This window comes from Carassius gibelio, chromosome A18 (genome assembly GCF_023724105.1).
Source record: "Carassius gibelio isolate Cgi1373 ecotype wild population from Czech Republic chromosome A18, carGib1.2-hapl.c, whole genome shotgun sequence".
In the NCBI taxonomy this organism is placed as follows: domain Eukaryota; kingdom Metazoa; phylum Chordata; class Actinopteri; order Cypriniformes; family Cyprinidae; genus Carassius; species Carassius gibelio.
In genome coordinates this window covers 4,039,673-4,065,837 of record NC_068388.1, presented here as the reverse complement: position 1 = coordinate 4,065,837, position 26,165 = coordinate 4,039,673, and the positions used below count along the sequence as shown (strand labels likewise).

Genomic DNA, 26,165 nt, shown 5'->3' with positions numbered 1-26,165 from the left:
CCTTTTCATTTAAAGAAAAGTCATTTAAAGAAAATTAAGGATTTTAAAATTGCTAGTGCCCCCTGTGGTATTTTAATCTGTACATTAGCAAGCAAAGCGTTTAAAGAATTTCTGTGGTGCAATTTAGATTCCAATGGAAATGAACCAAATCAAACTGAAAATCCTACACGATCCTTGAACTCCTACTGGATACTGTGTAATCTTTATCAGAGCATGTCTTACTGGATAGATAAAGGAAATCTTCTGTTATCGTCTAATGCTTCTGTTGTCCTCATTGTAAGTCGATTTGTCTAAAAGCGTCTGCTAAATAATTAAATGGAAATCCTACTGTTCTTTTAATTCCTTTTAAAATCTTATTATTATAGTGGTTCATACTGGTGCTTTTAGTAACTACATCTAGTTTTTACTTTTTATCAGTTTACGTTAGTGTTGGTTCTAAATTATGATCCCGTATGAATCCTGTACACATTCTTATAGGATATTGAAAACTGTTATTAATGCTTTTTATGTGTTTAAAAATTAGAACATTTCAGTTAATGACTTTTGATTCTTGAGAAAATTCCTCTTTAGTATCGGTTCCTTAAAATAGTTCCTTGATAGTTTTACTAGGGGAAAGCCCCGTATGTGATAATGCAGGACAGAAGAAATCTGTACTTTTATGTACAGTATTATTCTTAAAGTGTATGAATCGCTGGCTCAACCTATACTCATTAGTCTGTGCAAGATTTGATTCTGATCCTTGTCCTTTGTCTCACTAGTGTCCCACCACTCATTGCCTCTTTGTTTAGGTTTGCTGTTGTCTCCATCTAGTGGTGTTGGACAATACAGCACTTAGAGAATCAGCTGGTAAGCATAATCCAGTAAGCCCCTGCTGGTAGATGCTGTAACTACAACATTATGAGGGATAAAAGTACATTATCCATTGACAGCAACTCAAAAGTAGCAGTGCATTCTGGCACAACAAATAAAAAACAGAATCTTCTTACTTTCCACTTTTTATTATGAACAGTATTTTTTTTTTTCATCATAATATCAAAATATTTTTCAAGACCTCTAGAAATAACATGGACATGAAAGTTCTACTTGAACACTGGTTTGTAACATGCTCTCAGCTTATTGATCCCTGTTAGCACAATGCATATCATACACACCTCTCATTCAACATATACAGAGGCCATGTCCACACTGTAGCTTAATTCAGTTGTCAACTCCAGTTTTTTTAATAGTTCACCCTAAAATTTGAGTTTTTCACACAGGCTGTTGTATGGCTTCAGAATATAGCATATGAGTCATCTGGTCTACTGTTATGGTAGTTTTTGTCTTTTATTGAGTTTGTAAAGTATAAATACCCATTCACTTTATTACATCAATGACAGAAGCCAGGACTCTCTACATAATTTCTTATTTTGTGTTCCAGGGATGAACGAAACCAGTATTAGTAGGGGTAAAATCAGGGTGAGTAAACGATGACATCATTTTCATTTTGGGTAAACTGATCTCTTAATCCTGTTCTGTACACACAGAGTTTGGTTATTAGTGACAACTAATGAAGCATTAAAAATGTCTAGACGCTAATACATCTCAGCGCACTAATATTAGTTTGAGGAAAAATAGAAAACACCAAAAAAGACTGAACTGCTGGCACATATCTTTCATGTTTATAGCTGCAAGACATCAATTATTGCTTGTTTTTAAGTTGAGTTTTTGAGTAGGATTCACAGTTGTATTTCGTGCACAAATGGAATGATAACTCAGCTATTTATTCCTGGAAATAAATGTGTTTGTCACTTCAAAAATTTGGCAGTGTGAACGTGGCCTGTGCACATTCAACTTTAAAAGTGATGATTGGGTCAAAATCCCTGAAAACCTCTTCACAGTGACTATAGCATGCTTTGCATTAGCTTTAGCTGTGCTAGCATAGAACTAAATGGGATTGTGTAAAATACTACAATGTGTTTGCAATGTACAATGTAACTGGCTTTGAATCCATTTCAACATCACATTTCTTTATCATGTCATGAGTGTGCTGCCAAGCTATGGGCTAACTTGCCGTGTGAATGAGACACTACAGATGTTGCCACCAAAGACAAAATGACAATTCCACAAACAAGTTGGCTTATTTTGAAGCTGACGTATTGTGTTAATAAGATCACATTTAGTTATTCTAGTTAAGTACATGTAGCAAAACTCATGAAAGAACACACCACAAAATGAAAGTTTCACTTGCTGAGTAACAAATCGTATGGACTGCAAAGCCCTTTGGCCCATATTCCTAAGCCTCTCTCTCTTCTGCCCTGTTCAGGTTAATGAGATTTGGTGTGTGTATATCCTGCGTATGTCTGTACAGGAGTTTATATGTGAAAGAGAGAATGGCAAGTCACAGTATAAGACAATGTTTAAGAGTCATCGAACCACGTCAGATGGCTCCATAAAAATACCAGAATGCACAAGCCGGACTTGTCAGCACTCGGCCTTCCAATAAAGTTGGTGATTCTTTGCAAAAGAAGTCCCCCTAGTTAATCAACCAAGTGAACCTCCACCAAGCCACCAACAATTGATCTACATCCAGAGTTTGTAAGATGCTTCTTCGGTCATTAATGAGACACTGATGAGTTGTTGATGGCATGGGTTGCCTGGCACAGAGAATGGTGATCGGATGCAAGGTGCTGAAAAGGTGGAGTGTTGCTCCACTTCATCTTGTCGCACTCATACAGGAGTGTTAGGTTTGAGATCTCTCGGTGAGGGGGGGATCTGTTGACTGAGGTTATTGAATGTGGTGGAGTGACTAGGTCTGGTCTCCGTCTCCCCAGATGTATCTGAGCCTCTATACTTTGGAGGAAGAGTCTGGCATCGGCCCTTAACGTTCGACCCCGGATCACGAGGTGGAAGCCCTTTTGTTGTGCTTCCCATCAGCTCTGGTTTGGAGGGAGGGCGTGGTAATCCTGCTGACTGCCTGGCCACAAGTTCTGGTTTCGAAGGAGGACGTGGCAAGACTGTTGAAAGGCTGCTAGCAAGCTCCGGTCTGGATGGTGGGAGAGGAAGTGCTATGGAATGGCTGCTTGTAAGCTCTGAATCCAGTGAATCTGAGACAGACATTTGGCTTTCAGAGGGCTTGGTTTTAGATGGTCCTCTAGGAGTGAGCTCACAAGATGATGGAGGAACTCTCTGGTTGAGATGTGTGAATGTCGTCGAGTGGCTGGGTCTGGTTGCATGTGCTTCTGCTTCAGGTCCTCCGTGCCTTGGCGGAAGGGTTTGGCAACGGCTCTTAGCCCTGGAACTTGGGTCTCGAGGTGGAGGTCCATTCGAGTCAAACTCTTGATGCCGTGATAGTGAGCCGGTTTTGATTGAATGAATGGACTGGTCTGAACATGCTAAAGGTGTGTTGAGTGTTTCATCAAGACAGGCTATCTTAGACAGGGACTCTGAAGTTGTATTGAGGCTTTCACAGGTCGGAGGTCGAGGTCTATCAGGCAGATCACTGGTGGATGCAATTGGTTGTTCCTCAAGCTCTTCCTCCTCTCTGTCAGTCAGCTCTTCATCTGACTGGCTTAGCATTACTCCACTGCAGACAGGCAGATCTTCTGATGATCCCTCCTCCAGACCCTTGACGACTACATCATTGTTGGTAGTAGTCATTGGGTGTGACTGGGTGCACTGCTTGTCCGCCTCCTCAGTGAGCAGAAGATCCATTAGGAGTGCTTTCTCTCTCTTTAGCTGCTCTTTCAGAGAACGAGGCATGTCTGGGATCAACCATGCCACCAGCATACTGAGAAACATGGCCAAGTTCTACAACACAACAACATACAGAATCAAAAATCCAGTCCGGTTTTACAGGAATATTCTGTGTTATATACAACTTTAACTCGGATTTGGACCAATTGGACAATTTGGATTTGCCTCTCAGCTTACTGTACAAGAAAATGAGAAAAGCCCTATACAATAATGCACTTACAGTGGAAGTCTGTAGGCGGTGTTAATCTTGTCAGTGAAATGTTTTCTGACCAAGGTTGTTGTTTTTTTTACTTCATCAACAAACCAGATATATGTAATTAAAACATATGGTTTCTGCAGGTTTTATTTCCTAGATGACGTGACATACAGCTAAGTATGGTGACCCATACTCAGAATTTGTGCTCTGCATTTAACCCATCCAAAGTGCACACACACACACACACAGCAGTTGGCACACACACCATGAACACACACCCGGAGCAGTGGGCAGCCATTTATGCAATTATGAAAATATAGATTTTTATCATAAGAAAATATCAAATGACTGAAACTGCCTATGTGCCATGTTGGGTTTAAAACAGAAGAATGCTGCTTTATTTATTCATTTATTTATCCAGCTTTATTTACTCGGCTATAAAGGAATCACATTAATTCTTCATTTAGAATTTTTGATAATACAGTTTAGGTGGATGTATTTCTAGTTAAGCAATATTTATGTAAATACTATTTGCTGGAATTTGCTGCATATGCATATGGAATTCTAAAATATGCATGTGCATCTAATCTGTAAATGTCATTTAGCTGCTTTTATCACTTATGTCACAGTTCTTTGGGCATTCCCCCACCTCCCCCTTTATTTCTAATATTTCAGCTCTATTTTAATCTCCTACTTGTAGGTTAAAGGAAGGGAAATTAGAGTTTGAGCTCCCTTATTGCAGATGACATGGCCATGACACAACAACACTGCACAAGCAAGACTACATTTTAATAGTTGACAGAGCATAAGTTGTATTTAACCTGCAATGTTCACTGAACAAGAAGAAAAGCAGTTTAATAAAGACTGACCTGGAAAAAAATGACAAAAGCCAGGCGTGCAGCGAGCACAGACCAGTACTGCTTAGAAAGCTGGTAAGACTCGGGAGACCAGGGTGGATCTCGATAGTCTTTGTACCTGTGAAGACGATGAATTGTTGAGCAGAAAAAAGAATGATATCGGATAATATAGGTGAGTAGGGGTCATGAGGATGAGGGTATTGAGTGTGTTTTGTGTGTACCTGCAAATACGGAGTTGTCTGTCAAAGTCTGTATCATGTGGAGCAGTACCAGGTTTAAAGTTGTTCGTGTTGAAATAAGCCAGTGTATGGTTGGTATAACCATGCATGGTACCAGTCTCACTGTACAAATACTGATACACCATCCGAGGAATGAACTCCGATGTAAAGGAGATCACAAATGCCTTGGGGGAAAGAGAAATAGCAGGAGGAAGAACCTTAAAATCTCTGCATGCAATGAGATAAATCATATATCAAACACAGCCAGCAACTAAATATGAATTTTGTTTCATCGTGAGTCACAACACTCACATTTGTAATGACAGCAAACTTGCTGATTCCACTCAAGATGTTGTACCATATGCCTGGGAAAGGGAAAATAAATATGTGATAGTGAGACCATTATTTAATAACAGTTATGTTAAGTGTAACCACATACACACATATTTGGTGCAAAATTTCATACCAATCTCTTTAGCACTGACTGCATCAGGCCGGCGTATTTCAGTGACGAATTTTGCCGCATCTAGTCGGATTTCAATGATGTTATTAAGCAGAGCGAAGACTGGTGCCAGCGGGAAGGAGGCCACAAAGAGTGTGACAAATCCATACTGAATAACTGCAGACAAACAAACACACACACACACACATACAAATATGATCCATGTCCTTAATCAAACCCAGTTCCTCAAAGTCATCGTGGGCCTCTTTAAACACAGTTGCTAAACCTATTCTAAGGAAAAAGTAATAATGGAGTGCATAGAGCAGGTGTTGGCATCCGTTTTAACATTTTTATATTACTGTGCTACTATAGCTTCCTCCTATACAGCTGTGTGACTACAGTGAAGGATTACTAACATATTTTGCCATACAAATGTGTAGGATTTCAATGTAAACAACTAAATAAATGAATATGTTTATATTCCTCTCCCTTTGGGACACAAGGTTACCAATCACTGTCAGAGTCTCTGAAGTTGTAGTTGATGTTGTGATTGACAGAAAAGCAAAGGAAACATATTGTGTGTCTATCTTTAAGGTGTACAAAACGTATTGACTCACAGAATTGGCTCTGGTAACTGTTAACCAACATGACCGATCCAATATACCACTACTGGGTTAACCCGTTTAACATTTATTGACATCTATCATAGGACACTTTCAATATGTTACTGTTGTATTGTTTCCTTCAACCAAACTGTGTCTATGCTCTCTCTAGACTCTCTCTTATCAAGATTATTCCTTAAGTATCACAAAGCTTAAGGTCTGTTCACACCTACATAACTAAAATTTGGTCTGGTTTTCATGTACATATTCTCTATTCAGACCTATGAGAAAAAAACAACAGACAGGCTGACTAAAAATGCACAGACACATCACCATACGGGACAGAATCACAACTTTAAAGCCATTACAACAACATATCTTACACTGGAGGTGGGAAGAACTGATTCTGACAGCTGGATTGCTTGCCATCGGATTCTGTTTACCCAATATTTCTAATAATAGGAGATTCAAATATTTCTGAACAAGATACTGGTTAAGATTCATCACTATATGGGATAAAAACAACAACAAGCAACTATCTCAAAATGTCTCTCCATGGAGGTGGGGGGACAGATTTTGACAGCTTAATTGCAGGCCATTGGATTCTGTTTCCCCCATGTTCCTTTTCCAGAGAGGTTCACTTAGCGAAATACAGTAAATAACAGTCTTATGTTATTGCAGTGTCATGTGACTGAAATCGCAAATCTTATTAGTTGGGCAACCTTTGTGTAGTGATATAAAAAAAATGGTTGCCTTGATTGATGCAAATGTTTATGGTCTAATGTTTTTTTATTTTGGGTGTTTTGCCTTTATTATGAAAGAGCAGACAGAACGCAAAGTGAGAGAGCAGGGGGGGTCGGGAAAGGTCCTCAAGCCGGATTTGAACTCAGGACACCCGAAGCACAACAGCGTTATATGTCAATGCACTACCCACTAGATTATGAACGCAGGCAAAGCTGTCTAGTTTTAGGAGCCAGATCCTGCTTTCAATATCAACATTTTCTAAACCAAATTTAGCGTTAGCTTCTAGCTAACTAGCTGTCCAGGCTACTGACATCTGTGTAACAGTTTCAGGGGCTGGCTACATAAACTGTTAATATTAGTCTTAAAAAGTTACTGTCATCAAATTTTTTTATTTTTTTTCCAATCAAGACGGGTCATAACTGTTTGAAATCCGAAAAGTAAGACCGATTATCTCTTGGCTTATTGCTGGTTGGTCAATCTAGTTCACATAATGGCTTTGTTTATGCAACTGGCCCCAAACAATGCAAAACCTGAGATTAATTCTGATTGGTCTGTAGCAATCAGTACATCATGATGTCTAACAGGGCTACTTTATCACTGTTGCTGCATGTTGTATTTTATGTCCATGAGTACAAATTTTAACAGGGAAAACCCGCCAAAAACTTGTATTTAACCCCCCCTGGGGTGCGATTTTTATTGGGAGCCCCCTCGAAATGTGATTGGGCTAGTTTTGAGTAATAATTGGGGGGTTTTGTTGTGAAAACCTGGCAACCCTAGTATTCACACTGTACTTTTGTGATGGAGCAAATCAAACGTTTTGAAGAAATCTTAGGAATTAAGTACACTGATGAATCTCTCAAAATTAGACAAGGAACATGTTTTAAGAAAAAAAAAATGTTTTGTTGACAATAAAGAGCAATTTTGGGGGAAAAAAACCCCTTTAAGCCACAACACTTAAACAACCAAATGAAGCGTTAAAGTCGCAGGTGGACTGCATTTAAACACATAGAGCAATGAAGGTGATGCAGTACTCACCCATCTCCATGTACTCTGGGCTCAATCCCTCATATGGCTCCAGGTCGTAGTCCAAATCCCAGCGCTGTGGTTCCCGTTTGGAATCCTTTTCCTCCTCATCTGCTGATCCATCTTTCTCCTCCTTATACGTGCGATACATCTTCTTCAGCTTTCTGTAATGTCAACAGATGTGTTGTTTTAAACACTTCTTCCATCACTCCCTGTTCACTGCATTGGTATTGTTAAACGGTGTGGAGAATTAAATTAGAATTTAACAAGTTAACGAGTTAAGGGTTTCCTCTAATAGACTGGGGGTACATTGCGGAATCCAAGTAAATTAGCAGAGGGACCACAGGGAAGACTTTGAATGTGTGTATGTGTGTAAAATACTTACGGAATGGCAATCTCAAACACATTATTCTGAATGAGCTGTTTTCCCAGCATAATGATTCCCAGCTGAATACACACTTCAATAAGACAGCCACCTGGAGAACACTAGACCAAAAACACATGTACATGCAAACTGTTAGTTGCATTATGCCAAAACAATGATGACAAAAATATTATCATTTTAATAATTACCTCTTCCATGCGGAAATCCTTAAAGACATAAACATAGTCACCCGGACGACCGGCAAACCTAAATTAGCACACTAGAGTTATGAGGGATATTTAAAAATACGGACAACGCTACTATTTACTGGAGTAAAGAATTCTAAACCAGAAATTCAGCATTTTGGTGCTTGACACTAAAGCCGCTCAAACTAAACTACAACATAATGTATGTGTACTGTTCAGCAACACAACACTATATAGACATACAACAACACTACATGTAACACACAGACACCACAAAACAGGTGTTTATAGATTTATAATTTGCATCTGGAATTTAGACATGAAATAAAAAAAAATTATTCATAAAATATGATTTTATATTTTGTAATTGAGTAAAAAAGGGGTAATTAATTTTGAGGAAAATAAATTTTCAAGTGCACAACATAGGACTTGTATACAATAATTATTAAAAAAGATCATATTCAACAAGTGATATATAGTAAAAAAATATATACATGTATAAAATATAGAAATATAGAAAATTCCTCTATAGTATCATTTTTGCAGCATTTATATATAATATATTAACTAAGATGAGCAAGATGTTAAAGTGCTTATTAAACTTTAACATCAATAAAAATGCTTGTTAGTTCAGGTCAATTAAATAATATTAACAAATACAACTTTTGATTTGTATAATACATTATTATGTGTATGCTGAAATATTAAATAAGATTACTAAATTATTATTCATTGTTAGTTCATGTTTACTAGTGTAGTTAACTAATGTTAACAACTGGAACCTTACTGTAAAGTGTGTGTAAACAAATTTTTTTGTTTCTCAGTGTTTTTAGGTTAACAATTTTTATATTCATATATATATATATATATATATATATAAATAGAAATAAATGTTCCTATGAAACAAATGCTCACTGCAAAATGATATATACACACAATACAGATGAACATAGATAACATTCTCAACAATGCCATACACAGGACAGTCCCACAACACTACAGTAGACATTAGTGTAGACACAACACTACATACAAACACAATACTGCAGTAAGCGCATCACTACACTCTAACTCACTGGACATGATAAACAACTACAAAGTACTTTATAATAATCCAATTATCATTGCTCACAACAGAGACAAAACGTCACGTTAGTTTGGGTGGGTATGCTAATGGGATGCCATTTTACCTGCCCTTAAAGAAGGCCACATAGAAGACAGGTGCAAATGCATTCATGCTCTTCAGCAAAAAAGCTTTCAAGATCACATGCTCCTCAAATGTCGATTCAGTCTTTGGAATCTCTGCAAGTGTGACATTAATATCATATTCATAATAATCACCATTGGTAATGCATGATCTTTTCTTTGATAGAGTCACCATTTCATCAAGAAAACATTTTCTGAATGCAACACATTTTATCTTTTGTCATGTAAACACACACACAAACACACACCAAGCTCTGTAATCCAGGCCGCTATAGCACCGTAGATCTCATCCAGCACCAGAACCACCAGCAGGTTGATGATGACAGCGGTGGTTGTCACGGTTACGCGCACATTAGCCTTGGCCTCGTGATCAGGGTTCATTGACATAACAGCAAACACAATGATGCGGTAGAGAATCACTCCAGACACGGCAGAGAACGTCACCCCAATCTGAGAAAACAGATAAATCCGATTTTGAACCATAAAAGCAATGACGAAAAAACTGTTATGGGGAAAGGTACCCACCATAAGGAGGATAGAGGATATGTTGATGCAGTATCCTGGCAGGCGGTCTGTCCATGACAAAGTCTCTGAGGCAAGCTACAAGAACAACAGGATGTTACTTAATGCTTACCATATCACCTGGTTATACACTAGCTACCTGACCACCATAATCACATTTTGCCTGAAACTAATACCTGTAAGCAATAATGATTTTGTTATGGCAATAACCAATATGATGGTCTATACCAGGGATCCTCAAATCTGGACCTCGAGATCCACTTTCCTGCAGAGTTTAGCACTGTAATAATAAAAGCTTCCTAATCATCCGGAAGAAGGAGGTGGGAACCGGCGGACAATCAAAACATTTTAATAATTGGGACTCGATACCGGCGGTGGGGCGCAGGTGTTGCTCATCTCCAATCACTACACCCGGCCTCACTCCTTGTTCCCACACCTCTCGGCCCCGCCCCACTCGCCGCAAGCGCTAACCCTAATCAAACACACCTGAGCATGCTAATCAGTGTCAATCAATGTCTTTGGGATCATTCGAAAATTGCAGACAGGTGACTTTAATCAGGGTTGGAGCTAAACTCTGCAGTGCATTGGACCTCCAGGGCAAGATTTGAGGAAGGGGGGTCTATACTAAAGTCTTTACCAAAGGTGTTCCTGGAAGATCTACCTACTGTACCTGCAGAGTTCAGCTCCAACCCTGATTAAACACATCTCAACCAGATAATCAATGAGCATTTGATAAATACAGACAGGTGTGTCTGATCGGGGTCGGAACTGAACTCTGCAGGCAGCTGGGTCTTCAGGAACAGGACTGGTCTATATTGGTTTGTTCTTTTAAACCAGAATAATGTAATAAATACTGTAATAATACATGTAATTTTAGAAAATTAGAATAAATGACCTTCAGTTTTTAAATATTTAGCAAAATTCTTGGTAAATTCAACCTATCAATTGGCTACTTATGGCTAAAAAAAATTATATAAAAAAAAATGCTAATATTGACCATTACCAACGTGGCAAGTTATTTAGTTAAAAACCTAACACTATTGAATATGGGTTTACAAAATCTACAGATGTTGTAGTGGTTTCGTGCATCAGAACAGGAAATAGTTGGAACGAACTAATCATTGGTATTAAGTACAGGTGAGATGACTGAAGTAATGAAGTTAATGAACAGTACGGATCCAATCCTCCCCCAGACGCGGACGTATGAAATCTGAATTAAAACGAAATACTCTCTCAGGTACACACACGTACACAATGAACATGTGTCTTTGATTAGAAGAAGGACACTATTCTAACTTGTGTGTTTTAATCCAGCTCTGACTCTAATCCTGCATAATCTAGTGTGGAATACCCAGAGAGGTAATCTGCTTTGAGTGCCGTGTGTAGTAAGCGTGTATGCCACAGATAGTGTTTGAGCACATTCGTGTGTTGTTTGTACGCGCCGCAAGCCTGACACTGTGTACAAGGGCATAATGGCAGTAACAAAAATCCACAAAATCACATCAAGTGAAATTGCAACCAAACTGCTCATTTGACACAAAAAGTGCTGTCCAACGGACTGTGTACCTTATTATCTAATTAATTAAATTGTCAGAAAGAATGAGAAGGAAAAGATAAGAGAGTGCTAAAGTAGGGTGTGATGAAAAAGATAAAAGATAGACAGGTTTGACAGGATGGGGTCCTATGGAGGTCAGTGCAGTGACCACTCGATTACTGACAGCTGAGAACGAACTGCATTATCCCTGAAGCCCTGCCTCTTCTGGTTAAGTTGATTAGCTCACTCTCTCATAGACAGACACAGTAAACTGTCAAATTATCTCCCCCCTCCTCACCGGTGACTGTCCTCCTTTAGCAGACAGTAGCTTCTCTCTTCCTTTGTCATCCGTTCCTGTGTCCGGCTAGAACACAGAGCAGAGATTAAAAGCAACGTGCACACGCACTCATTCTCTTACATCTACCTGGAAAAATGTGCAAGGTATTCCAGGTACTTCAGCTCAGTGCATTTTTACGCAATAATTAAAATAAAGTGAAAATTCAGACTTCACCTTGAAATCCTAAATTGAAAGCGGTAAGTGATTAATAGCAAGCAAGCAAGCAGATTTTAATTATATACCACTTTTCTAAACAAGTTAATGCAATTCAAAGTGCTTTACAGTCAAAAAGAAACAAAATGAAAATGAACAGAAATAAAACAAAAAATAAAATAAACCCGTTAAAATACACACATAAGAATAAAGATATAAAAATTAAAAAATTAAATATAAAAAAAAAAAAAATGAGTTTAAAAATGAGGCAAAACAAAAGACATGAAATATATAGAGGTTTTATAAGTCTTTACAGAAAGGCCAGACTAAAAATATGTTTTTAATTTAGATTTATTACTATTGTTTTCAGCACATCTTATGTTCTCTGGAAGGTTGTATCAGAGGCGAGGAACATTAACTGCTAAAAGCAGCATCTCCAAATTTTTTGTTCTGCTATGATTTAGATTTAGTAGAAAAGAATCAGAGGATCTAAGAGTCCCTCTAGGTTTCCGTGATGCGGAAAAAGCGGATGGAATCCCAGAATCCTGTCATAAAAATGGAATTCATAGTTTAACAGTAAAATTAAACTAATTAATTTTACTTCGTTGGAACAGCAGCTAGGCTAATTATGTCTCTATTTGTTTCTCAGTTTTGTCATGGTATTTACATCCCTTGGTAACTAGGATTTACACAAGCTCCAGTCTGGATACAGAACACCTGAGAAGATAACGCAAACCCCTCAGAGGACCTCAGATGATGCTAACCCTGAAACAACACACAGAACTAACAAATATTGCTGTAAATTTGATTGCATCATAAAATAAAATTACTGTTAATAGTGTTCATCGTATGTTTGATTATGTATTTAACTGATTTTTCCAATTATATGCACATAAACTGATAGTCACCACTGATAAGCTACTACTAAATATTGTATATTGTATATTGTATTGTAAAAAGCGCTATACATATAAACTTGAATTGAATTGAATTAACAACGGAATGTCACAGAATTTGTAAAATTTTGATTGAATTATTTTAAAGTAGGTTATTACACTTAAATTGAATCAAGATATGGACTAGTATCTTTAAGCATTAAGCCACAAAAGTCTGTGAATCCTGTATAACATACTGCAGCACGTGTGGCGCTCGCGGTGATTTCAGCGTCTGCCGTCTCACTAAATGAGGATGTAAACACATGGACAACATCTCCAGAACTGCTCTGAGAGTGAGTCACTTTAATGAGCATTTGACTCGAGTAAACTGATTTGAGTAAAACTAGCGTCATATAACATACATAGAACTGTAAAGGTTTTCACAGCAACCCGTCAAAATAAAAGTCTGGTTTGATTTGAAGACATTGTGCCTATTACTATTTTTCAGTAGAATGTACATAGCCTACTACTACTACTACTAAAATGAAACAAACATTATAACCCCAAAAAATTAAATACAGCACAAAACCTCTGAGGGAAAAAATTCATAAGACTACCTAAGAAAAAAAATGAATAAATGAAGTTGTTGTATGCATTTAAGTAATTAGACATGCTAAAACAAAGAATTTGGTAAAAATAAAAAAATATGGTGAGAAAAAATAAAACATTTCATTGGATCCTAAACATGTAATTTTTGTTAAACTTGTAATAAATTGATGTGAAAAAGCATAAGTTTCATGGTTTTAATTAATTAGACATGCTTTTTGATTAATAAAATCTAATGTAACTATTAAAAAGGAGTCAAGAAAATTTTCAATGAAAAAAAAAACTGAATCCTGAAAAATTCAAAAGGAAAAAAATTAATTATATTTATAATATATCCAGATCAAGAAAGTATGATCATATAACCCTAATTTTACAATCGTTGTAAAATTAGTTCCTAATTTTAAGTTCCTTATCAGTTACAAATTATTATCACCTACCTATAAATCCCTTAATGTTTTAGCTTCTGCATACCTTACTGGTCTTCTATCATGCTACAAACCATCACCTCCCTAAAGTCGCAAAATTCTAGACTTTTGGTAGGATAGCAAAGTCTAAAAGACGAAGAGCTTTTTCATATTTGGCTCCCAAACTCTGGAACAGGGGTTCAGACACACTCTCTCTGTTTAAATCTAGATTAAAGACACATTTCTTTAGACAAGCATTCACATAATGTATCTCATAACCTTGTACTTCATTTGTACTTCTGATCAAATGCACATTATCATTCTTTGCTTGTTTTTCGGTTTGAACAGCAGCTAATTTTAGAATTTCTCTATTTGCTTCTCTGTTTCTGGATTCAACCCTTACAAAGATCTGAGATGACTGAACATCTGAGAACAGATAAATACCACATTTTGCTATAAGTTTGCTATATTAATAGTGTTCACTGTTTGTTTGAATACAAGTCATTAACTAACTGGATGATTTTTAATATATATTTTTGCCATGTGGACATACCTTAACATAGTCTAATGATTAGAAATATAATATATTATAATTATAATTATTACTCTTTCTGAGTACAATCTTTAAAAATAAAAATATATATATATTTATTCAGTTATCACAAACAACTGAATGTTAGGGAAACTCATGTAAATGCATTGGTCAAATGCATGCGAGAACCTTAGTTTTGTACATAAATGTGCAGTTTACCTCTTCCTTCTTCTTATTCTTTGCCTTCTTCTCTTGTTTCTTAAGGAGAAAGTCCTCATATGCTGGTCGTAGCTCATTCTGTGATATACACACACACATAAACATCAAGCTCAGTGATAAAGGACTCTAAAGTGTCAAAAAGCAGCAAATTCAACATCAGTTCCATAGACATGCATAAGTAAAATGGTCTCCATAGAAACAGGATTCACAAACACATGCACAAACAGAAATAATTATCTTGGTTCCACATTAAACCATTTTTTTTTCTTGTCTTGAGGCAATGATGCCAATATGGTACAAGTTCATTATAAAGCATTTAACCCACAGGGCTTTTTTGGCTAATGTATGAACACATTGGGGTATATATTGTAGTTGTACATTCAACACACAATTCTTAAGCTGATATATTTATGACACAGAATGTGTTTCAAGCAGACAGTTAGCATTTTCAACTCCATAAATAAGGTTGTGATTATCTGGCAAGAACACTGTGGTCAGGATTATGGCATAAAATCAGAGTAAAGGATTCGCTGACACACAGGTTACTACAAAGTTAATCCACTGTAAATCTCCCCTCTTCCTACGAATTCAGGGTTGATTCATCAAACAGCGTCACCGTGCACCATACACACAATTGACCTTCCTGCTGAGCAGAAAAATGCAAACGGGAGATGGAGCAATGATGAGGGTGGGGGACGTTTGGGGGATGCGGAGAGAAATATGATGTGCACTTAAGCGTGTCGGGAACAATATAGAAACAGAGAAAGAGAAGGAGAGCAGGAGATAGGATTACCTCAGCCCTTTCCTATCGGTGAGCATGAAAGCAAAGATAACATGGCGTTAGACACATATTTACACTATTTAATATGCAGAGTAATTGAAGTTCATTATCGTTCACATTAGCATGTTGCTCAGCGAAGTTTTTCATCCACTCAAGCTCAATGCTTTAAGCAGAACACAATCTCATTACTCAGACATCCACGCCACCATCTCCCACCACTTGCAAAACACACACACACACTACACACACACACTTGAGACTGGATCAGTTCCCAGGTGAGTGGTTCAAACCCTCAAGAACATTGAAAGCTTGAATTTTTATAAACCTAATGAAGAGCAAGCCATCAGCAGTCCGCGCGAGGGTAGTTTCTGATGTGGTTTTTAATAGGGCAGCTACATTATAGAATGTGCATTCTAATGATCGCACTAATGATAAAATTAAATGTATAGTCTGAATGCACTGTAAATCGCTTTGGATAAAAGCATCTGCTATTTATGCTAAATGCATAAATTTAAATGTAATGTCAGCTATTTTGCCAGTTCAAAAAAAACTGATTTCAGAGCTGCTGCCATTGAATTCATTAATGTTAGAGATGTTCTGTGACTTTGATTAAATGCTTTGGACTTTCCTCACCTCATCGTCTTCCATGCCTGTCAGATCCCAGCTGTGCTGTAAACATCGCTGCCTCCTCTTCCAGTGCTCTAGAAACACTGCCGCTAAACACACACACACACACAATTATCACAAAACGAGCTATTCCACTTTAAAACACATTATTTCTTCTCAATATAAATGTACAGTAAACACATAGTTTAGCATCAAATGCACATATTCATACAGCTCATACCCCAGAGGGACATAAATATGGCAAAGCCCACGGTGGCGTGGTTATCAAACAGATAGCTGGCACGTGCCGTACTGCAGATACTGCTCAGCTGCCAGTAATCACACACACGATCACAAAGAGGACACATGGTGAAATTAAGATGCTCATCACACATCTCTTGACTGAAAGAGAGAGAAATAAATGATCGATTGTAACATTTTACACTAGTGAAACACATATTTTGGCTTCTTAAAGCAAATAAATCAATGTACTTAAAATAGAAATAATCCAAAATACATAGAGTTACGGTTTATTTAAAACATTTAGCTTATATTAAGGAAAAAAAGACTTTACCTGGGCACATTGGTGTCTACGGTGAGGCAACCGTACAGGAATACTGCGACTCCTAAAGCCGAGGCTGGAATCAGCAGCTGTGTGTACACTCCCAACCAGGCAAAATACAGGCCAATCTTCTCTCCAAAGTACTTCCTTTTATACACAGATGAACGGGTACAGAACTGTTATGAATTTGACTTGGTAAACAACACAGAACACACCAGCACATGCAAAAAAACACTGCTTTCCAAAAATGACTGCACTGAATCTGAACCTGCAATTGAAATTGAATGTCATTCACAAAGCTTCACATATCCTCCACCTCTTGTATATTTATTTCTTAAAATATTTTGGCTACTTTGATTATGCTTTCAGCTACCAATACAAATTTTAATAAATCTAAATCTGGTGATTTTCCTCATAATCAGCTCGGAAAATATCAGTTTGCAGCTTGCCATTACTTGGTAAGTAATACGTTTACTATACTCTGACTATTGTACTGTTAAAGACATACTGTCTGCTGTGCTGTACACAGCATGCATGCTATACAGTGGGCACGTATTTAATATTTGTGATATCCAGATGGCATATTAAATTCACCAGATGCAATGCCGCTTCACTGAAGCTTAATAAAAGCTGTTATAGGTCATTTTATGTTTTATTATCCTAATAAATGTAAACATCTATGCTTATTTTATAAGCATTTTGGGATAGGCAGAATAAGATTCTTTTTTTCCAGGTGTTTTATCACCTCCCAGGCAGGAGAAAATCTTGAAAATGAAAAGGGACACACCTCTCCTCAACAAGCCATATGATTCAAGGTCAAACTATTTATAGCAGTCCACAAACACAAATCTGACAGTTCTCAGAAAGGAGAACCAGTCAATAAGCATCTGTGTACTGAATAACATCTTTCACAGAACCAGATGGTAGTGATGCACATCATGTCTGATACCTTATAAGGTCCATTGGCTGATATTTGTAGCAAGCTCCATAATTGGCCCATTCCTCATGCAACATCTGCAATACACAAATATCATTCAATACCTGTTCAGTTGTTCTATTTAAAACAAAAAAACATTATTTGTATCTTCTTAGAGATTACACACACAAGTATATATTACAGTAATAAGCAGCTTATTGTGATTTTATCAATCAAATAAAAGCTGTGTGACTTGCTGCCGTTCAGGATTCACCTGTCTGTCGTTGCGATGCTCTTTATCTTCTGAGGTGTCAGAGTCTCCCTGCAGCAATGACAACACATGAAGCTTTACCTGAACCTCATCACACATTTACACTGAACTAACAGACGAATTACAAGTCAGCTGTGTTAAACTGGGCAAAATGCATTACTTACATCGTGCAGAGGGAAGGCAGAATCATAAACCCCTTTAGCTAGCAGTGAGGAAATACCTGAGACACAAAAGAGAGGGAATTAGAATATCTGTATTCAAATATTTAATGAAACAAATGATGGTGTGTTTGTGGAGTTGGCATCTCCAGGAACATACCCATAGTTTGACAGGTCTGTGTGCAGGCAGTGCGCCTCAGAATTTCATAAACCTATGGAAGAGCATGGATGAAACACAGTAATACATTAAAAAGTAAAATAGTTTTATAAACAAATAAAAATAATTTATAAATAAATAAATACAAATAAAAAAATCAAACATTAATTAATAGAATAGTTCATCCAAAAATGTAAATTTTGGTCTTTTCTTATTGCATATCTATTTTAATATAATGAACATGGACTGTGGATGTCAAGCAGAAAATTATATTAAAAAATGGCCTATATGGAATATGTATTAAGTCGTAAGATATATACATTTTGTGTGAGAGACAGACTAAAGTTGAAGATGTTATTCACTGATCATTCAGCTCAGTTTTTCTGTGCATGTGAGTTCATGAGCTATATAGTAATGTCTCATTCATAAATTCTTTTACAGTGAATTGGCTGACAAAACCGATTTGAATAATTCCATCTCGATTCATTCAGCTCGCTGACTCAATACAGACATACAGACATACATTTTGTCTGATAATGAATGGCATACAAATGGTTTAATGAAATGTTTGAGGTGTTTTTGTGTCATTTTTTAAGATTTAAAGCTTAAACCTTCTTTCTGTGTGAGAATTTCTCCCTTTGTGTTCCACAGAAAAACAAACCTTTAGAACAATATCATTTTACATAATTTTTATTTCTGGCTGAACTTTTGCTTTAAAATGTGTCCAGATGTGTATAATCATTCTGTTTTGTTTATACCGATACTTACAATTCGACCTCGTATTGCATTGCTGAACAAGCTGTTTTTCGACTTTATATCAAATCTGCAAAATGAAATATAACTAATTAGGCTGATGTGCAGGCTTGCTAATTGTAAATGCTCTTTTACGACAGTCTGGTTGTCTGCGAATGTTGGCACTCACAGGTGCAGCTTGTCTCTGCTGAACGGCTGGGACAGCACACGTGTGCGTGGGTCTTGGGTCTCCGGTACGCCCGGCTGGAACGGCTGATTGATCTTTGTCCAAAACGTGCTTATTATGCCCATGAGCCCCGTCTTCTGTTTCAGCTGATATGTCTGGAAAAACAACCATAACAGTACTGAAATTAGACAGAGATTAATCAATTTATATCCAGAGCTTAAGAGACGAGACACAATTGAAGTTGAAACCAGGGTCAGAAGATTTAACATCACAAATGTAGAATGGAAATATCTTTTTTTGTGGGCAAACAAACAAATGTGGGATGTGGGTCCATATGTCTACATATATGTGTATATAACATGCAGTGAAGGTTTCTTCATTAGGGCGATTGGGCGACGCACCACCAAAGGAAGGGAGGGATTTTTTTTTCTTTTACATTCAACCACAGTGTTACGCTAGCTTTCACTTTTCTAGACTGTTTGTGCTGCCTCTATATAGTCCAATCAGCGTCAAGTCGCATTTAAACTGAGAATCGCCCTGAGTGCTCTCATAGACTTCCATTCAAAGATCTTTTTTTTCTAACTGCAGGTACTCCAATGCAATCTCAATGAGTTTTGGGAGGGCAAGCCCTAACGTGCTTTCGTCACCGTGCGTAACCTTAACTTGTGCAACAACTGATGGGAACAGTGACATCCAATAATATTTAAAAACTATTTGGAATTTTAACAACAAGAAAAAAAAATAAAAAAAATACTTCAATATTTTATCAAATGTGAAAAATAAATAAATAAATAAAACAGAGAGACGGGGACAGCTATGCCTTTGTCAGCTGAACTTGATCGACATCACAGTGAAGGTTACCTCAGCGCAGATTAATTCTATCATGTAATTGAAAGAAATAACATTCATTCGTCGTACCAATAATGATAAATTGGTAATTAAAGAATTAGGACAACCAAGACGACATTTAAACATCAAACAAGTATCTACAAAGGGCAGGAAGTCGTATAAACGAGGATTTTTGAGGACGTGTTATGAGCGGAGAAAAAGGCTAATAGGCTGCGAAGTAGCAGACGCTTTATTCTACTAATTTACATTAGTAAATTTGCATTTTGTTCCATCGCGAGAGCGTGACGGACATCGCATGGACAACTACAGGTGTCACCAAAATGCATCATCTCTCGGAGAAGGTGAAAAAACATGAAAGAGCAAAGATGCATATGGATAGTAGGGAGCAGTGTAATATAAGTGAGGAATGTGATATAAATGAGCAGTGTAATATAAGTGAGTTGTGTAAACAGTGATTTATGTGACTTCAGTTATTTCTTATTAAACTAAAATCGAAGTAAAAAGTTTTTTTTGGAAAAACTACATCCTGGTGTCAGTCTTCATTTGCTGCTGAATTGTGTTAACTCGCATATAGAAACATAAGGAGAGCAAGAGATTGATTCCTAATGTCAGTTTATTTTTAATTAATACTATAGTAGTTCATATCCCAGAAATATTTCTTATTAATAATCAATATTGAAGACAGTTGTACTGCTTAATATATTAGTGTAAACTGTGATGCTTTTTTTCAAGATACTTTGATGAATATAAAGCTCAAAAGAACAGAATATATTTGAAATAAAAGCATCTGAATGTCTTTACCATCACTTTTGGTCAATTTAATGCATCCTTGCTTATTATAAGTATCCATTTCTTTAAAGCGAGGCAAGGGTAAATGGAATCAGGACATGATGCAGACCAGACTCAAACTTAGGTCCCTGAGAGCTTTATGAGCCTCACAACCACGCATTACACACTGCATCAAAGCTCTGACACATCTTTATATTTTAATTTTCAAATGGCAGCCTTTTTATCTGTCTGTTTCCTTTTATAGCAACTCACCTTTTTAGTCGGCACTCTGATCTTAAGAAGTTCTGCCTCACGACTGAGAACGGACCAGGGAACATGGAGACGGGTAAACCGGACCGTCCTCATCTTAAAAATAAAAATAAAATTAGTTTAAAGAGTTAAACACCATTGAATAATGCAGTCAATTTGGTTTGCAGGATGCAATTGAAAACTGAAAAGATAAGGTGATTTAGTGACCTTAATTAACACAAGCAGAGATGCAAACACAGAGTTTAAGAAGCAGCTGTTACTGAAATGGTCTTATTCAGCGTGGATGAAAGACACACACACACACACAAACACATCAAACACAAACACCTCTGGCAATGAGGATCAACCATAATCTGCCTTTAGGCTGGAGACAGCAGCACTCAAATTTAATCCACACTAACATAACACAACTGATCTACCACCATCACACCACCAACAATCAAACGTACACCCACGTCACAGCTTTCACTCAGGATTTCACTCTCATCAGTCAATCTTTATGCTAAAATAAACCCTGGGGCCAATTTCATATCAGATCCATACGGACTTCAGAGATAGGAACAAAATCTTTGCATTTCAGAATTAATTTACTATTATAGATAGTTATGCAATATCAAAAACAACAACCATAACGTGTTTCACTTACAAAATAATTTGCAAGTATACAACATGGTAGAATTTGTTTTAAATTAAATTTATGGCGATTAATTAAAAACACTGTTCAGGAAAATTATTTTCATTTCATTATTTATTATTATTATTATCATGGAAACAAAAACTAAAAATCATAGAGGTCCTGAAAATGGGCTTTATATTCTTTATGCAAAATATAATTTATTTTAGGTTGAAATAAACAGACATTTCTTCATAAAAATTCACGCATAAGCATGTAGTTTATTTTAAGGTGTACTCAAACCTGCATAATAATAGCTTTGACTCTATTTGGATTCATGAGGGTATTGCCTGAGTATAAGCTTTTTTTTTTTCTTTTTTTTTTTGGAAAATAGCTGCATGAAATAACCAATCTACTCCTATTCAGAAACACAAAGCTTTCCCTGCTTCAACTTGGGAAAAACCATGATGCAGGGGGAACTGATCATCTCTTGTGATAACCACAGTTGCATCTGTCGCAGATATATTGCTGGGGGGCAACTACTGCAGCAAAGACATTTTTTTTGCCATCTGTTAACTAGAACTGAAATATGCTGCATTGCTTGAAAATGAAAACTCCCCCTTCAAAAAGATAGACTTTTCTTAGCGTGGGAGGGTTTGGGATTTTTCTAAACTGGGTCCCCAATTCTTAAGTTCCAAGGTCACCTTGGGAATCTCTTGATTGTGTTCATTCTGTAAGTATTATACTCTAAACTGCGCTCATCCCTGGTTATTCATGGCTCGGCACATGAGATGAGATGAATACTGAATTTGTTTGCCAGGAAAATTATATAGAGACATGCATAGGCAGACAAGTACCACACACAGGTTGTGTTCCAGAATAGCATACTTCTATGCTACTCACACTAATTTTGCAATATGCATTGGCATATTTTAAGCAACTTTTTCATTATCTTATCAGATTAATGGAATTAAGACATTTTACACAAAATGGATTTTAAATTAATGCAATATATATATATATATATATATATATATATATATATATATATATATAATTTCCAAAGATTATAATTGGACACAACTTATACATAAACTATATTTCAAAAGTTTTGACTCAGTAATTTTTTTCTTTTAAATAAATTAATTCTTTTATCCAATAACAGTGCATTAAATTGATCAAAAGTGCCATTAATATATATTTATAATGACTGTATGTAAATATATTTATTTATATTTCAAATAATTTCTGTTCTTTTGAACTGTCTATACTGTACATCAAAGAATCCTGAAAAAATGTAACAATTTAAAAATATTTTACAATATAAGGGAGTTTCAAAAAGATTTTTTAAATCTTACCAACATTTGAACATTGTGTATGCATATAAGGATATCAAATGACCACAATTAAGCATACTACTGTTTGAAATGTTGCAAAGTGCATTGTCTCTTACATATCATTTAAGAACTAAAAATAGTAGGCAGTATTTAGTGTGTACTGCATAGTGTGCAGTGGGCTAGTGTTCTAGCATTCTGAACATAACCATGCACACATAAATACAAACCTCTTTGTCATGTTCAAGCTCCAAGCCTTCTTCCTGAAGTCTTCTTTCAAATTCCTCCCTGATTTTATCTTGTAGTTCGTTGTGGGGTTCCATCCCAAGCCCCGCCTCCAGCACCGCCTCTGAAATATCGCCCTTCGTACTCCGGCGTGATGGGGTCTGGCTCTGAGATGGCACGTTACCGTTAGAGACAACAGAGTGGCGGTGTTGGGACTGACGTCTCTTGCAGTGATAAACAAGAACGTAGTCCACTCTTCTGCAGCCGTCTCCAAAACACAGCCCTCCTCCTGGACCAGGGCCTGTCTCCTCCTGAAAACACACACAAGCTTTCTTCAGCTCAGTAACATCTAGACACAATTGCATAGCTGTACAGATTCCCAGAGCTCTCTCAGAGCTGCATAGCATGTAGCTGGCAGTTTCAGCATAAAAATTGAGGATCTGGGACATCCACTGATTGGCGGGTGGTTCAAAGCAGTTGGATGTTTACCGTCATACTCATGTTTCATTAGAATTCTGCTTTTGAGCAAGGTGCATAACTAGGAGGGTCCCTGTGGTTTGCAAACTAGAGGATAAGACAGTCATCAGAAATTGCCATTGTGGTTTTCATAATGTTCTTTTCACACTACAAAAAGATCCTCTAAAATATGATTTTACCCCCAAAAAAAGAAAAGAAAATATGAATACTTATATTTAGCAAAAAGATATTTTGTGTTTTTTTTTTTTTTTTTTTTTTTGCATTATGAGATTACTGACATACACCCAATTCCCTTAAGCAACAAGCTATTTTTTTTTAAACTAATTATAGTTACTGAAAAGAAAAAAAGCAATGACAGCTTACTGCAAATATGCATACGTATTTAATTTATGGGAGTAAGATTTTTTTCAATTATATTTTTTTATAATAAAAATACAAATCTAGATAACTAAAAGTCTTTAAAATATATATAATTTTGAAAAAACTTCACAGTTTTAAGGTGGTAATATTTACAGGAGTTTAATTGTGTGATAAAGAACTTTACAATAATCAAGTAAATTGGAATATGAATGTTGTTAAAAGAAACCGCCCTGGATCACTAGGAAATGAGAAAGTCTGGTGTGAATATTAAACTGTCATTTAGTAGATGCTTTCCAACGTGATATTTTCTTCACCTTACTTGACCCCTGGGGGTCCTTGAAGGTACTGCAGGGGGTCCATTGAAAAGATGTACATAACATATGCAATGTGAATATTTTAATATGATCTAACCACAACCATTATTTAATTTAATAATATTATTTAATAATTTAACATAACGTGCTATAAAAATAATACCAGCATTTCATCTGAAATCCAGCATTAGACAACGCACCGTGTCCTCAGCAATGTCACTGGCATCATGCCCGCCGCTGGCCTTGCCCTGCTGGCCCAGTTCAGAGATATCACGGGCAACGCAGCGGAGTTTCTCGCTCTGCATTGAAGAGGACTCACTCTTGACAGCGGAAACACGCATGCGCTCTGGAGCCCCGTTCCAATTTTCTGTTAGAGAGATATTCACAAGTTAATTTTGATGTCTAATAATATCTTGCTGAAAGTCTTCTTTTATGGCATTTTTCTCTTATGTCAGATAATTTGTGTGTGCATTGACAAAATGCATGCAAAGCAATCATGCCAATAAATTGCTGAAATATAAATGGAATTGCGAGAGAGAGAGAGAGAGAGAGAGAGAGAGAGAGAGAGTCTATTTAAATGTAGAGACCAAAAGCTTTCAGCACTAAGGACAGCGACATAATTGAAGGCTGTGTGTCAATGCATTAAACGGACTCTGATGATAGAAACAGCGACACGTACACCTGTAGTCCTTTTAAATATTCTCACACCCCGACTAAAGCGTCACTTAAATATGCCTCATGCCTTCAGGTAAACAAACACAGGGATTCATGACTCTTGGAGAAATCTAAGCGCATTTAGACCACCTGACCAAACCATGCATCACACCATAGTCTATTTGTGCATTTATTTCCCAGTGCTTTCATATCAAATCAGTTTCAATTCAGTCGTCAATGTAAAAAAAAAAAAAAGAAAGAAAAAAAAGATCATACATTTTTTGATTGTTATGATAAAACAACACAAGGCGTCAGATGGCGCTTGAAATAGCTCCAGCTTATTGCCCCAGCTAATTATACAACCCCCCTCCGACACACTTAGCCATCTTATTGTTTTCCAAAGCAAAAGATGAATTCTTACACAATTAGTTACAACGTTAACGAGTGTTAAAGTGTGACAGCCCGTCTGAAGGGGCAAATAATGGCGCGCGCCTCACTGCAATTAACATGAACGACCAGTTTGGTGCCAATCAAATTTTCAGTTTTCACCACATCAGACTAATTGACTATAAATATCCTAGTACATGAAATAGCATGCATGCGTTTGCAACAGTTGAATAAAAATCGATAATCAAACAAGCCAATTTATTGAAGTGCCAATTTTTACAGACAAACACCAAATGCATTTTCCCTCTGGCTTAGCAAAACCAATGCACGCGCGCAAAAACAACAACATCAACAAACAACATGAACCGGAATGTCAAGGCTGGTACTCACCCGTGGCAGAGGGAGACCTGTTCAGTGCCATGTTCATGTTCCCGGTGAGATGGTTGACAATCCGCTCGCGGCCCCGCGCAGCTTAACGCGCTCGTGCTGCTTCCGTTAATTCCGTGGAGCGCTCGAGACGCTCAAACTTCCATTGAGAGTCGGACACAGCGCGCGTGCACCAAGAGAACAGTGACAGCCGACACAACCGCCCTCCCCCTCACACACACAGGTGTCTCTCACAAACAGACGCTAATTGCTTAAGTCTAATTATTACGAACTAAATATTTTAAAAATAACATGTAATATGTTTTATTATGATCAAGCTTCATATAATATATAAAGCAATAGTTTAGAAAGGAATGAAAAAGCTGTCATCATGTACTTACCCTCA

General features: G+C 36.9%; 1 protein-coding gene across 1 annotated transcript; it reads right to left on the bottom strand.

The window, feature by feature from the left end:
* Positions 1–979: 979 nt before the first annotated feature.
* LOC127933873 (anoctamin-1-like) lies at positions 980–25,952 on the bottom strand. Its single transcript, XM_052530921.1, has 27 exons — positions 25,784–25,952; positions 24,553–24,719; positions 23,207–23,512; positions 21,033–21,125; positions 19,146–19,297; positions 18,992–19,046; positions 18,227–18,278; positions 18,073–18,128; positions 17,912–17,959; positions 17,671–17,735; positions 16,734–16,868; positions 16,401–16,561; positions 16,187–16,269; positions 15,566–15,577; positions 14,773–14,850; positions 11,945–12,010; positions 10,116–10,190; positions 9,839–10,040; positions 9,575–9,686; positions 8,388–8,445; positions 8,200–8,300; positions 7,827–7,978; positions 5,470–5,622; positions 5,316–5,368; positions 5,007–5,188; positions 4,798–4,903; positions 980–3,786 (listed from the first exon to the last, which is right to left on the bottom strand). Exons 1-27 carry the CDS (start codon positions 25,818–25,820, stop codon positions 2,707–2,709), a joined length of 3,840 nt encoding a protein of 1,279 aa, XP_052386881.1. The 5' UTR covers positions 25,821–25,952; the 3' UTR covers positions 980–2,706.
* Positions 25,953–26,165: the final 213 nt, after the last annotated feature.

What these genes read in the sequence shown, in the direction of transcription:
- LOC127933873 (XM_052530921.1), bottom strand. Translation starts at nt 25,820, where the DNA reads ATGAACATGGCACTGAACAGGTCTCCCTCTGCCACGG. An exon ending in GGCCTGGATTACAGAGCTTG is followed by an intron (nt 9,687 to 9,838) that starts GTGTGTGTTTGT and finishes TCACACTTGCAG; the next exon opens with AGATTCCAAAGACTGAATCG. An exon ending in AGTTTGCTGTCATTACAAAT is followed by an intron (nt 5,189 to 5,315) that starts GTGAGTGTTGTG and finishes CTTTCCCCCAAG; the next exon opens with GCATTTGTGATCTCCTTTAC.